The sequence below is a fragment of the Thermobia domestica genome, chromosome 7, assembly GCF_964235325.1.
Source record: "Thermobia domestica chromosome 7, izTheDome1.hap1.1, whole genome shotgun sequence".
NCBI classification, from domain to species: Eukaryota; Metazoa; Arthropoda; class Insecta; order Zygentoma; family Lepismatidae; genus Thermobia; species Thermobia domestica.
The window spans coordinates 270,248,710-270,262,073 of NC_137460.1; the positions used below are offsets into that span (position 1 = coordinate 270,248,710).

The 13,364-nt window shown below is 35.0% G+C and overlaps 1 protein-coding gene across 5 annotated transcripts in view; it reads left to right on the top strand.

The window, feature by feature from the left end:
- Positions 1–4,747: 4,747 nt before the first annotated feature.
- The window catches only part of LOC145690915 (uncharacterized), a 48,487-nt gene continuing 39,870 nt past the window's right edge, over positions 4,748–13,364 (top strand). For 2 of the 5 annotated variants that reach the window (XM_081766349.1, XM_081766346.1), the window contains exon 1: positions 4,748–5,658. In XM_081766349.1, coding sequence (XP_081622475.1) covers positions 5,294–5,658 — 365 coding nt within the window. In that variant the 5' untranslated portion in view covers positions 4,748–5,293. Of the gene's footprint in view, positions 5,659–7,413; positions 7,566–11,552; positions 12,024–13,364 lie in introns of those variants that run through there. The other 3 variants (XM_081766350.1, XM_081766348.1, XM_081766347.1) reach the window with 3 other exon arrangements.

Genomic DNA, 13,364 nt, shown 5'->3' on the forward strand with positions numbered 1-13,364 from the left:
TTGGTCCGGCGATAGAAGACTTACACGATGAAGTGATTGCACAAGCACAAGGTACAGGGATTTAGTAAACGTTCCCTTGAACGTAAGCACCAGAAGCCATAAACACAACCTATACAAACCAGTGAAGTGCAAGGTGCACTTAACCATGTGTATGGAATACTTACCCTTGCACTTTCAATTCCATACTCTTGATTTTCCTACATACGTTAATGGCACCCACGGAAAAGTCGGAATATTATTCAGATAAAGTCACGAAAATTAGCATGTTGTGCATGTTTTTTTAAAACTAGATTCAAAATTTGCATTTTATATTCAGCTTAACCACGAAAAATTGTTACAAAGGAACTATGGTTGAAATTACTGTTTGACTACTGAAATATAATAAACATTTTAGACAAGTTAATTCATTTAAATTATCCAGGTACAATTATAAATACAAAATAATCCATTTACTTTTATATGTGACTCGTTTGATTGGTTGCTGGAATCTTTCCAATCTTCATTCAAATAATGCACAAACAACACATAAACCGATAACACATAATATGGCGTATGTTCATGTTACCTTATTGTCATGGGTACATTCTTCGGTACGAATTTACTGTACCCATAAGTCTTCCGTGTACCCACTAATACATGGGTAAGAGGATGAGATGCAATGTGTGCACACTAAAGTTTTCGGTACATTGAATTCTCATAGGTACATCAGCGAAGTACCTTCTATTTCATACGTACTTGTGCAAAATCATGGGTACTGTTTTTAGAGTGTATCAGCAGTGGAACAACTGAGCGGTCGAAGATTTATCATGAGTAAGTGAAACATTAATTATTCGAGCCACCTGGCCACTCTTTTATTGAAGGAAAGCAAATAGAAATGAAATGAAAGGTTCAAACAATCAAATAAAATTGAACAAAAGCTACTTAACCGCTTGTTATCTCTTAATGTTCTCTTAATTTGTGTAATTCATATTCAGCAACAAATTCTTTGCACAGTTTAATTAGGTTTTTTGATTTGTATCGTAAAGTGGTTTCTTTTTTATTCGTTAATATTTGTGTTGAAATTAATCATTTTAACATATGTATATTTTACGGTCAACCGTATGTGCCAAGCTTCGGGTTTTCGATAAGATATAAGTTTGGATGTATACGTTCACGTTGTGAACAATTTGTATGAAAAAGGATGAAAATAAATACAATACAATACAACACAATACAATTGAGATTTCCCGTAGTAAAGCTGGAGTCAATGCTTAGGTTTATAGAATTTTAACAACGGCAAAAAAGCACGATTACAAACACATGGCGACCATGACAGGACAAAATCATGAATCTTCGGATGTAATTGTGCCCGAAGATACTACCGAATTACTTGGTAAATCCGACAGTATTTAGAACAGGTATTGTAGTGTTTGCGTATAGAATCCAGAGTTTGAGTCACGTAGTATTTGTAGCAGACTAGTTAAATTTAATTTCCTTAGAAACTGTTCAAATTCGTGAAAAAGGAAAGAGAAAATAATAAGCAGGCTTTAAATAACATAAAGTAAATTTAATTAGTATAGGAATATTACTAGTATAAGTTTTTCGTAAGACATTAAAATATAACATTTTTATCTTTGTTCGCAAAATTTTTCTCCCGTCAACTTGCAATATTACGCAAAGATGAATAAACAACAATCAGCTGATCACAGCCGAACACACACCAATATAGGCATAACCTTCTGTTTGCACCTTTATTTATACTTATGCTAGGAATATTGTGAGAAAATAATTATAGAATACGTGTTAAGATATGTTAAAATAAATTAATAAGTTTTGAGAAGTGTCAAAAAAGAGAAGGTTTTGCGCAATTGAAATAATGACACATTAGTTTCAGAAAGTTGTTTGTTTACACTTTGTTGTTGAAGATAGGCGTTCGTATTTTTCACTTTTATATTGTGAATTAGTTGTTTGTAACATAAATAAATACAGAGAGTAGAAGTAGAATACATTAGAACAAATTCAAGCATTGTTAGAGAAACAGTCTATTAAATTAGAGCAGAAACTAGAAAATAACAGTGAACGTTTAGAACATAGAATTGAAAGCAATAGAGAATGAGTAGATGAATTAATAGGCGAATGCAAACAGTCAATAACAGAATCAGCAAATGAATGTAAACAGTGCATAACCAAATTAGCGAAAGAGTGGACGTAGAATTGAGTTGAGTTAGAAAGTAGACTTGATGGTCTGAGTAGTACGATTACTGATTACTGAATTCAATAATACGATTACTGAAATACGTTTGGAATTAGCTAGCCTAACCAAACGCGTTGAATCACTTAGCGAGGAATATAGGAAAATGTTGGGCAATTACAGGCATCCATACAAACGGTAGAGATAGAGTGTAGGCAGTCCACCGAGGCCCAACATTGTGTTATTGATACTTTGAAACAGGAGGAGCCAGGGCTAAAAGGCCAAGTAGAGAAAATAGAAGAACACCAGGTGCTCACAGACAGAAAATGCGAGGTTAGTTTTTGTATGAATAGACAGGAAAGTGCCGTACGCGAATTAAACGGATATGTAAAGGAACTCGCGGAAAAGACAGGTGAGATAGGTGAAGAAGTACAAGCGCAACGGAAATTCTAAAACTTAACAGTGAACGGTCAGATGGAACCAAACAAACCTTAGAAAGTTTCAGTGAACACCATAAAGCTACTGTTGAAATGATAATGGAGCATTTTGAGAAATTGCCCGCTGTTATCGTAAAATCCGAACATGATCAAGATATTACTGAGGAAATCCATATATTAGAGAGAGTAAACCGAGAATTATTAGTACGAAAGGAAATATTGATAAATTGCGACAATTGCATATTGATACACGTACGTCACCACGTAAAGAGAATCAGTTCGATCGTGAGTACCACGGCTGACATTATCAAAGTGAAGGATTCGAATCCGACGGCCCCCTAGTGTATCTATGAATATGTAATATTTGGCATAATTTAAATGAAATTTGTCGTAACTTCCTCATATATATGTATATATATATATATATATATCTTCTGCGTGTGAGTGCCCCCCTCCAAATATACAGAGAAATGGGCGCCCTTGCGTAGTACTATATACCTAGGTACTTGCCAGAAATTACACAAGGTTATTCGCTTTATACCCACCCATTTTCGATTCGGTGCTGCCACCTGGCGTATCATACTGAAATTATGGTCTCCTTACAAGGGCAGTGTTTAGTTACTAGCAGACAGAGTTAAAGATGCTTTTATCATGGAATCTGGAATGTCCCCAAAACTTTCCCTTCTGTTCTTTGAGATATTTGTTAGAGATTTATGACCTCGTTACCTGAAAATGAACGTTGCTACTTCCCTCTATTTTCACTTTCTTTTATCTTCCATTCATTGTTTCTTTTTAATGCTGAATTTTGTTGTTTATGAAAAGTTACGGAAGTACGGCAACACTGAAGAGAATGACAGCGCACGTGCTGCTTAAGATCTGCCCTGAATTGTGTGTGTGGGGGGGAGGTGTAGTGTTTGGGGCAATATATATCTAAGTTTGTCTCCAGTAGTTACAGTAGGTGCGTGAGTGATGGTAGTGACTGTTATCAAGTGGCACTGAAAATCAATGTCTTATTCCACGAGACGCTTAGGCTTGTTTTAGACGGAAGCATTTATCGTAGCAAAAATCGTATCATCGATATCCTACCGTGTAAAGTAGCAAATGCTATAGGATTTCCCGTGCCATGGCATATCCTATGGCATTTCTTGTGGATAGAAACTGCTCTATTTCGTAGCATTTTCCCCAGCATTTCTGCTCCGATTGCAGCGCCGTGGTGTGTTAAAAGAAAGCGATGTGTGGGAAATTGAATTGTAGTAAAGAAAAAAGTTAGAGTAGGGATACTATTATTATGTTGATTAAAAAAAATATGAGGAACATCCTTGTTTGTACAAACTTAAAGCGTGCAGTTTCACTATATGGATAGCCTACATACAAAAATTCATTAAAAAAATTTCTCGTTTGATTTATTGGTGTGCTCTTGCATTCTCCGGTGCAGGATCACTTTAACAGGTGGTAACGTGTAGTTTTACTATACGGATCCATAGTATAAGTAGTAGTAGTACTAGTAAGAGGTGGAGGAGGAGGAGTAAGTAGTAGTATTAAGCAGCAGCAGTAGTAGTAGTAGTAGTAGTAGTACTAGTAGGAGGAGGAGAAGTAAGTAGTGGGAATGGGTTAGAAGCCCCGATGGGGATGGTTGGGTTCTGTTTTCGATACAAAATGGGAAAGTTACAGACCTGCCAAAATTTTATGGCAGATTATTGAAAATTGCGTGCATTTCAGGTTCGACTTTAATTTCTATATTTCCACATAAATACGCATCTCAGATGTAAGTGCACACCATATTTTCGTTACCATACTAGAAATTTCTTCTGAAAATTATAAAAACTATGGATTTGTATAGTATAACTGCACCGTTAAAAGTCCTTTGTATCATAATAACCATATGCGAAAACGGGCTTTAGAAGAAATAGTGACTGAAACATCTGCTTTTAGTTTTGGAGCCATAATTGCGCTCTTCTCCAGTAATTTGTTTGCTACGTCACGAAAAAATGCTTATCAAAATGCTACCATGTAAAAGCACAATATACTTTTCATGCCATAGAATATTATACGAGATTTTTGGCAGCACATCTGCTACGAGAAATGCTACGATAAATGCTTTCGTCAAAAACTGGCCTTACACATACATGCAAAAGCCACGACCAGTTATTGTTCACAAGCGGAAAAATTGTGTTAAAATATTAAATTGTACGCACTAAGTATCTTAAGTCGCGGCACAAGTCACAATCAAAAGTAGCACTTGAAGCAATAATAGCACGTATATTAAATAAAATTAGTATACGCAACGGGAGTTCGACAGTCAATCAAACCGCAATGGCATATAAAAATACAGGATTTGCTATTCCCGCTAAAAGGATAAAGATGGATGGATACATTCTGAAACAAGAGAATAGCGGTATGTGATATTGAGCTACACTAGCGACAAAAGATCTCACTTGCCCGAAATCTGAACTAAAACGGTATACATCCTGGTTCCATTTCACTTTCATCCGGCTGCTACAATCAAACAAACAATTGCCGAGAGAGCGATCGGTGCTAAGGAAATAAGAAACTGCAGGAGAAGATGATTTTAAATATAAAGTTGCTTTTGTGAACGTTCTTGTAAATCATTTCATTAACACTGGCAACATAAAATATACGGGAAGTATAAGAACAGTGTTAAATTCTTATTATATTTCAATTCACAATGGCTGGTGAGCCGTCTGTTAAGTTGGAATTCTTGTGCAAAGAAGAAATTGCTTTTGACTTACCTCAGGAAGATCCACTCGAAGGGAAAGGGTGGACATACGAACAGATGACTGACAAGAAAGAGTTAATATTATCCACAACCGAAGGAGAGGAAACAATGGACAAGGATACAGCTATGTGTTCTTTGAATGTGAAACTAAACATTGATAGGGTAAAATCAGAATTAGCAGTAGAAGATGATCCTAAATTTGAAAGGAATATAGAAACGCCTAGAAAAATAGTGGTTCAGGAGACTTGCGCGTCGTACTCTAATGACTCCCAACAATTAACAACAAAAAATTTAAATTCATTTCGCCCAGAAAGGTAATGTTCAATTTTTCATATACTATTTGGCTCAGATTGATAATACGGTTACATGTGTTCGGAAATTTTGTTGGCTAAAAGCAATACTTCACGAGAGATATTTAGGTATGGGAGATATCTCGAACGTAAGTTAGTAACCTACAATTTGGAAATTGCATGACACCGATAGACAAGCTGTATACCAAATAAAAATAAGATCGATACGACTCATACAAATCTTATGTAGTTCAGATCTTGATAAACTAAGTATTTCTTTATTATTGATTACACACTTCTCATTAATTGTTGCACATATTTAAAATATGGGTGCTCGACAATATTGTTTTATTTATGTAGAGACTTATGTAAAATAAGAAATCGTGAGAATGGTATTTATCCTAAAATTTTCCAAATTTAAACGTGGAATGTTTTATATTGGAACAAAAACTATGGACTTTTGTGTTTTTACTTAGAATTTAACTCAAATGTGTCTAGCCTCATTTTTCCGGAGGGCTTCGAAAGACATTAGTAAAATACAAGATAAATAATATTTTAACCATCAATGGATGTTCATTAATTGTAGAGGTCCAGACATCAAACCATTTCATAGCTGCACTCATTTCTTTCAAGGAAGTCGACTCTTTACATTTCCAGGAATCATTTCTAGAGTATGGGCCTAAATTACTCAATATATATTTACTTTAGTGGCTTAGTGAATGTACATGATAAATGAATTGTTGTACAAACAACCCTAACCAGCATGTGCTAGATGTCCGGTAAACATAAGATTGCTGTGCTGATTACGGCATTACGCAGAATGTTGGTAAACGAGGATAGCGCAAAATTCTGTATTTAGGATAAACTTACATGTCTTACGTGTTGAATGTGTTCTTGTACGAATCTAAGTGTTTTATAGGTAACGTTCTGAAATGCTTTCTTTGCTTGTATATTTGTGTTCCAAATTAACAGAATATATTAGGGATGTAATTTCTTAATTATATGAATTCCTTCTTTCACAGACGTTTTTCTAGCTTTTTGTCATGATTTGGCACATTCAATTTTGATATTTCATTTCGCTTAGAATGGTAACTAGCTACCTTAACACGGGGTTACTTTGCACATCGGGCATTACTCCCACAATATATGAAAAGAGATTCAGTCATCTGTTAGTAAAACCATGAACTGTAAACAGATTGGTGGTAGTTCATATTTTTCTCACTGGGTGTCTGTACAGTCATATGGTACATTGTTACTCTGCCGGCGTCACATATTCTGTCTGCTTGTATGTGTGGAATGCGGTGAGCGGGTAATTGAATTTTTCCTTCATGGCAACGATCGTGACAACTATTCTACAACCAACCTTACTGAATAAATATCTTAGTTTTCATTTTTAGTATTTAAGTTCAACAAATTTAGATTTGTGCTTTTTACAACTTATAAGAAATTTATAAGAACATCCCTAGGTTTAGACTACAAAGAAAATTTTCAATTCGTTGTATTTCAAGCGCTTTCCAATTCGTTTTTTTTTTTTTTTTTTTTTTTGCGCTGCTTTGAGCCTATTGTAGAATATGTATTTGACATCCAGCTATTCCTAGTAGAAAAGGCAAGTAGCTCGCGAGTATTCTTTTTTTTTAATGAAGAAGGAAGTATTAATGTCCGTACTGACAAACAATGAAAGAAATTTCGATCCTAGCATTAAATTTGTTTCAAATTTAGTGATCAGAACGGCTCCTACTCTGCGGATGATATAATTTGAGATCGTTTCATTTCTTTTAGGCGAGTGAAATGAATTGAAATCTTATTTGAGAATATAAAGGAACGTAAGAATATCTCAGGTACAAAGCATGAAAAATTTCCCAACCATTCTATTTTTAACATTTTTCAAACTTTAACAGCTATTGCCAGTTATTTTGCTTCTAACTGCAGTGAATCTAATTTGAGATCACGTCTTTCTTATTAGGTGAGTTAAATAAATTTTGTTATTCTGCTTTTAGATTTTGGATAGAAGTGAGAATGGCCATAGATACAAGTCCCGCAGAATTTTGTGTTTTTTATTTAAGAACAGTTTTGGAATAGAAGATTAAGAATAGATTTCAATACAAAATAACTATGCAAAGTATCTCTTTTGACAAAATAGAATCTTAATGAGTTTTAAAAATGTGCCCGACGCCGGTTTCTTCTTTTTGGGTTCCCTTTAAAGGTGGATGGTCATTATGACTACAAATCGATTTCTAAGTAACGTTAGTTTCAGTTTTGCTTATTGGACAGCAGCATTTTATCTGATAATGTTCTCGTTGTACTGTTGAAAAGGGTATTTTATAAACGACTTTTCGTTCTTCTACATAGAAATGTAGAACTTCTGTATAGAGCATCATTATTATTTAAATTCATTTCAGAGCGATGTAAAATCAAATTTCATTGTGGGTTAATGAGATGTACTCATAAAATGCCAGCGAAACGTTATTTATTTATTTATTTATAAATTAGCCGTGTACAGTACAGATTAAGAATATCATAAATACGATATTTTAAGTACATCCCGCCTTTCGAAGAAAATTTCTTAGTATGATAGAAAACTATATCATTTAAGCTGCATTTCATTCTTGAATGTAGGTTTACATTAGTAAAGCTCGATGATGGTTGAGTCCAAGTTCTTATGAGGCAACGATTTAAACTGCTTTAAGAAAAATTATTTTCAACTTTTATTATATTTCTTACACGGGGCAATATATTCTATGATCCAATCGAAAGTGCAGGAACGTGAGAGTACAACGAACCAAGACAGACAAAAAGGTTATGGAGCTAATAGTTTATACTTTACTTGTGTATCGTTTTTTTTATTAATTATTGTATTAATTTGTATTAATTTCCAGTTTTTTTAAAACAAAGAAGTTGTTACTGCTAGTATCCCCCCCCCGCTCAAGGTCAATTGAGAAAAATGTGCTGTAACTAAAAATAGCAACTAGAGTTCTCACCTTTAACTAACGTGTCATTCATATATCTTAATTATATCCCTCTCGTGTTTCAGATATCGGGTTTTCTTAACAAATAGGCAAAACCTAAAAGAATGTTTCACTTTCTGAGTAAAACTTCACAATTTTCCTTGTTTTCTAGTTTAAGTACCATTTTCCCTGATTTGTATCTTACTTTTTCGTAAAATTTCGTAAAGGAGAAATTTCCGATACTTCCGTGATTTCTAGATTTGTAATGTAGCAAAAAAGTTTTCGAACTGCCACAAAATATGGTTAGAAATTCCACCTGAAGACTTTTAAGAGGTCTATGGAAACTCAGCCACGGGGAGCGTACAAAAAATATGTTACAAACATGGAGAAGCATTGACAGAACTCAGATCAGATAACCTCCTGGTTGCTATTTTTTATTAGGACTTTTCTATTATATGCTGTGAAAATGTATAATTAAGAAAAAATCCAGGTTTGTTGATAACTTCCAGGTTTTTCCAGGTGCAAAAACAAATTCCAAGTTTGCCAGGTCAATAGACACCCTGTGTTAAATACTCGCTCGTACAGATGAACCACTCGTCCCAGGCGAGTGGTGGACTAGAGTATTAAAGTAGGATAGGACTCACCGAAAGTAGATCTATAAATAAATAGCAAAATATTTTAGGTTCACTCGAGCAGACGGTTCTACCAAATATCATATTTATCGGTAAAATACGATGTGAAACATTTTTCGTGAAGAAATAAGTGTGAATATAAGTAATTACTGCACATCATATTGAAATGAATTTCGAGTGATAGTGAAAGTATTGTATGTGTAAGAGTGCTTTCCACTATCCTCGTTTATGCGTGTGCTCCCTACGGACGCAGCCCTCGTCGCCGCTCAGGTCTTCCTGCTGCTCTCCTAATCTGACTCAGTTAGATAGCATTCGTGCTTTTTAGTCGCCACCTAGCATAAGTTGATTCGTATTTCATGCACTGTACGCAGTTTTTATGCCATACGTCCACGCTATTTATACTGAGCCGTCAATCTGCAACTAGTAACGGCGTATCTCATTTAGTGCATGATCGGCTAAAAGAAATACTAAGCTCTAACCTAACCTGAAAATGTAAAAGTGCCAAAATTTAGTAGAACCGTCTGCTAGAGTTATCCCATGATATTCGTGTATTAACTTTCTTGTGTTTATAAATATAATTTTTTTGTGTGCGTGGCGGGGGGTACCGCCGTGACTTCATCTCGGATGTCTGCAGGGACCAGAATTTTTAGCGAATTTGTAATGTGAGACCCGACCCAAGTCCGAAATATGTTTTAACATTTAGGCCTGTGCTCGTGTGATAATCAAATGAATCCGAAATAAGCACAAATTACAAAAACTTTTATGCAGTTGTGCTCTGAAAGTTCCCCAGAAAGAATGGTCCAATAAATATCGTTGGAGAGCATATTTACAAAGTTAGGCCAGAAAAATATTTTTTTATATTTAATAATTTACTACTCAGGCCCGATGTGATTTATGCTTTGTAAGCCCGAATCCGGCCCGCGAGCTCAGTCTGAGCTCGTGCAGACCTCTACTTCCAGACTTTTTCCATTTGCTTTTATACTTTTCTTAGAAAACTACCAATCCAAAACATAAATCACACGAAAAAGTCACTTTACTGCTCAAAAAAGTAAGTTTTACTGACAAATTTGAAAAAAAGTAACTTCTAGTAACCAACTTGAAAACAAGTAAACTTTAGTTTAAAAAGTGAATCGCTATGAGCCTGTTCCATTCAATGAATTTACATGAATAAAAATATACTTTACAAAAAATTAAGCTAGCGCCAAATGTATTCCCGCACAACACTAGACTCAGTCTAAAAATATATATAATTCTTACTTCGACCGATCTCTTCATTTCTGAAGAACGTTTTGACTACATCCTTCTAACGTTCGTCCGTTGATACACCCTTTGCAGAGCAGGCTCGAAACCACCACAGAGGTTTGGCGGGCCATGAATATGTTAGGAGGGACAAAGTCATTAAAAATTCTCTTACAAATATCCAAATATTGCATTTTGTATTGAAGTCTGGAGGGGACATGAAAAATTTGGGGTGGGCCAGTCCCTCCCTAGCCCCCCTCTGGTTGCGAGCCTGTAGCAGAGTAGTACTTACCAACTGAATCTGGTATAGACTTATTACTATATTGTCACATTTTTCTTTATTGAGGAGGAAGTAGGTAGTGACCGCTGAAGACGTTGCCAATTTCAGTCATATGCATCTGTCCATCAATCTCTTTTCTCGGAAAGGACCGCGGAGCCCAGAAGGGTAGATATGAGCGGTCTGGTTTGTCAAATGTTTCGATCGAAATATCGCCCGAAAAAATGATTTCATGTGGTTCTCGAAGCCGTACATCAGAACGAGGTCGCTTCGTATTTTGAAGTGAAATAAATGAATAAGAATGTTGCCTTCTTTCCTTAACGCTAAATCTTTTTTAACTTGATGTAATAAATAACCTATATGATACAGATTGATACAATTGGATTTGGGGAAGTATTCCTTTTCCAATCAGGGGTGTGTGTAAAGAAATTTGGAGGGGTATTAGGGGGTGTAGATTACTCCCTGCTGCTTGTAGTAGACAACGCTAGAAGGAGACGATACAAGCGAGTCAGTTTTGTAGCATTCTGAAAAAAAAAATCCATTGGTTGTATAAGAAGTGGTGCCTCTTATAATAATCACTCTACGAAAGAAAACGCACAATTACCTGCCGCCCGAAATAATTCGTTCTCCGAAATAATTGGACTCGCAACAATTAACTTTCATTCACTTTCGCTATCTGACCTTTCACTTTCACTATTTGACCAATACAACACTTGTGGCCTATTTAGGCTTCCGCCTGAGGCACCACCACTCCTGTTACTGATAATAGTGTGCAAGAAAGAAAACGCAACCGCAGACGAAGAAGATTGAGAAAATAAAGCTACTTTTCTGAAAGTTCTCGTAAATCATTTCATTAACACTGGCAAAAAAAAAATAAAAAAATATAAGGGAAGTATAATAACAGTGTTAAATTCTTATAATATTTGAATTCACAATGGCTAAAGAGGCGTCTGTTAAGTAGGAATTGATGTGCAAAGAAGAAATTGTGTTTGACTTACCTCAGGAAGATCCATTCGAAGGGAAAGGGTGGACATACGAACTGATCACTGACAACAAAGAGTTAATATTTTCTACAACAGAAGGAGAACAAACAATGGACAAGGGTACAACTATGTATTCTTTGGATGTGAAACAGACCGTTGATATGTTGAAATCAGAATTTGCAGAATCAGATCCTGCATTAGAAAGTAATATAGAAACGCTAAGAAAAATAGTGGTTCAGGAGACTTGCGCGTCGTACTCTAATGACTCCCAACAATTAACCACAAAAAATTTAAATTCAGTTCGGCCAGAAAGGTAATGTTCAATTTTCATATACTAATTGGCTCAGATTGATAATACGGTTACATCGGTTCGGAAAATTGTTGGTTAAAAGAAATGCTTCGCGAGAAGTATTTAGTTATGGGAGATATTTCGAACGTAAGTTAGCAATCTACAATTTCGAAATGGCGTGGCACACATACACTAGATATATACCAAATAATAACAATGAATCGATTTTTTGTCAAGATATAAAGAATCGTTTTTTTTAAGATATAAATTACTACTCATACAAATCTTATGTAATTTATTTTTTGATAAAAAAGATGATTCGTTTATTACTGATTACACATTACTCACTAACTGTTGCACGTATTTAAAATATAGGTGCTCGACAATATTGTTTTATTTATATAGAGACTTTTGTAAAATAACAAATCACTAGAATGATATTCATCCTAAAATTTTCCAAATTAAATGTGGAATGTATTATATTGAAAAAAAAAAACTAGGGACGTTTGTAATTTTGCTCAGGATTTAGCTCAAATGGTTCTAGCTTCATTTCTCCGGAGGGCTTAGAAAGACATTAGCAAAATACAAAATAAAGAATATGTTTTATCAACAATGGATGTCTCATTAATTGTAGAGGTCCATACACAAATCCATTTCATATTTGCATTCATTTCTTTCAATGAAGTCGACCTTTTATATTCCCAGCAATCATTTCTAGGGTATGGAACTCCATTTCTCAATATAGGATCACTTTAAGGCCTTAATAAACGTACATGATATATGAATTATTGTTCAAACAACTCTAACGAGCATGCGCTAGATGGCCAGTAAAAAGAAGATTACTATGCAGATTAGACCATTACGCAGAATGTTGCTAAACGAGGATAGCGAAAAATACTTCATTTAGGATAAACTTACACGTCTTGCGTGTTTAATGTGTACTTGAACGTTCCTAAGTACTTTATAGGTAACATTCTGAAATGCTTACTTTGATTGCATATTTGTGTTCCGAAGTACCGCAATACATTAGGGACGTAATTTCTTAATTATATGGATTCCTTCATTCCCAAATATTTTTCTAGTTCCGCGTCATGATTTGACACATTCAATTTTGATATTCCATTTCTTTTACAGTGGTTACTAGATGCCGTAACACGGGGTTACTTTGCAGATCGGTCGTTACTTTGCACCAAAATTGAAAAGAGTTTCATAGTCCTCTGTCGGTACAACCATGAACTGTAAACAGCTAGTTTCAAATAAGCTGTAACATAGAACATGTAACTGTAATTTGGCTATAATGTTGGGGGTTAGAATCAGTTCTAATTACCGGGAGGATTTGTTGTAGTGGTATGGAAAGCAGTTATT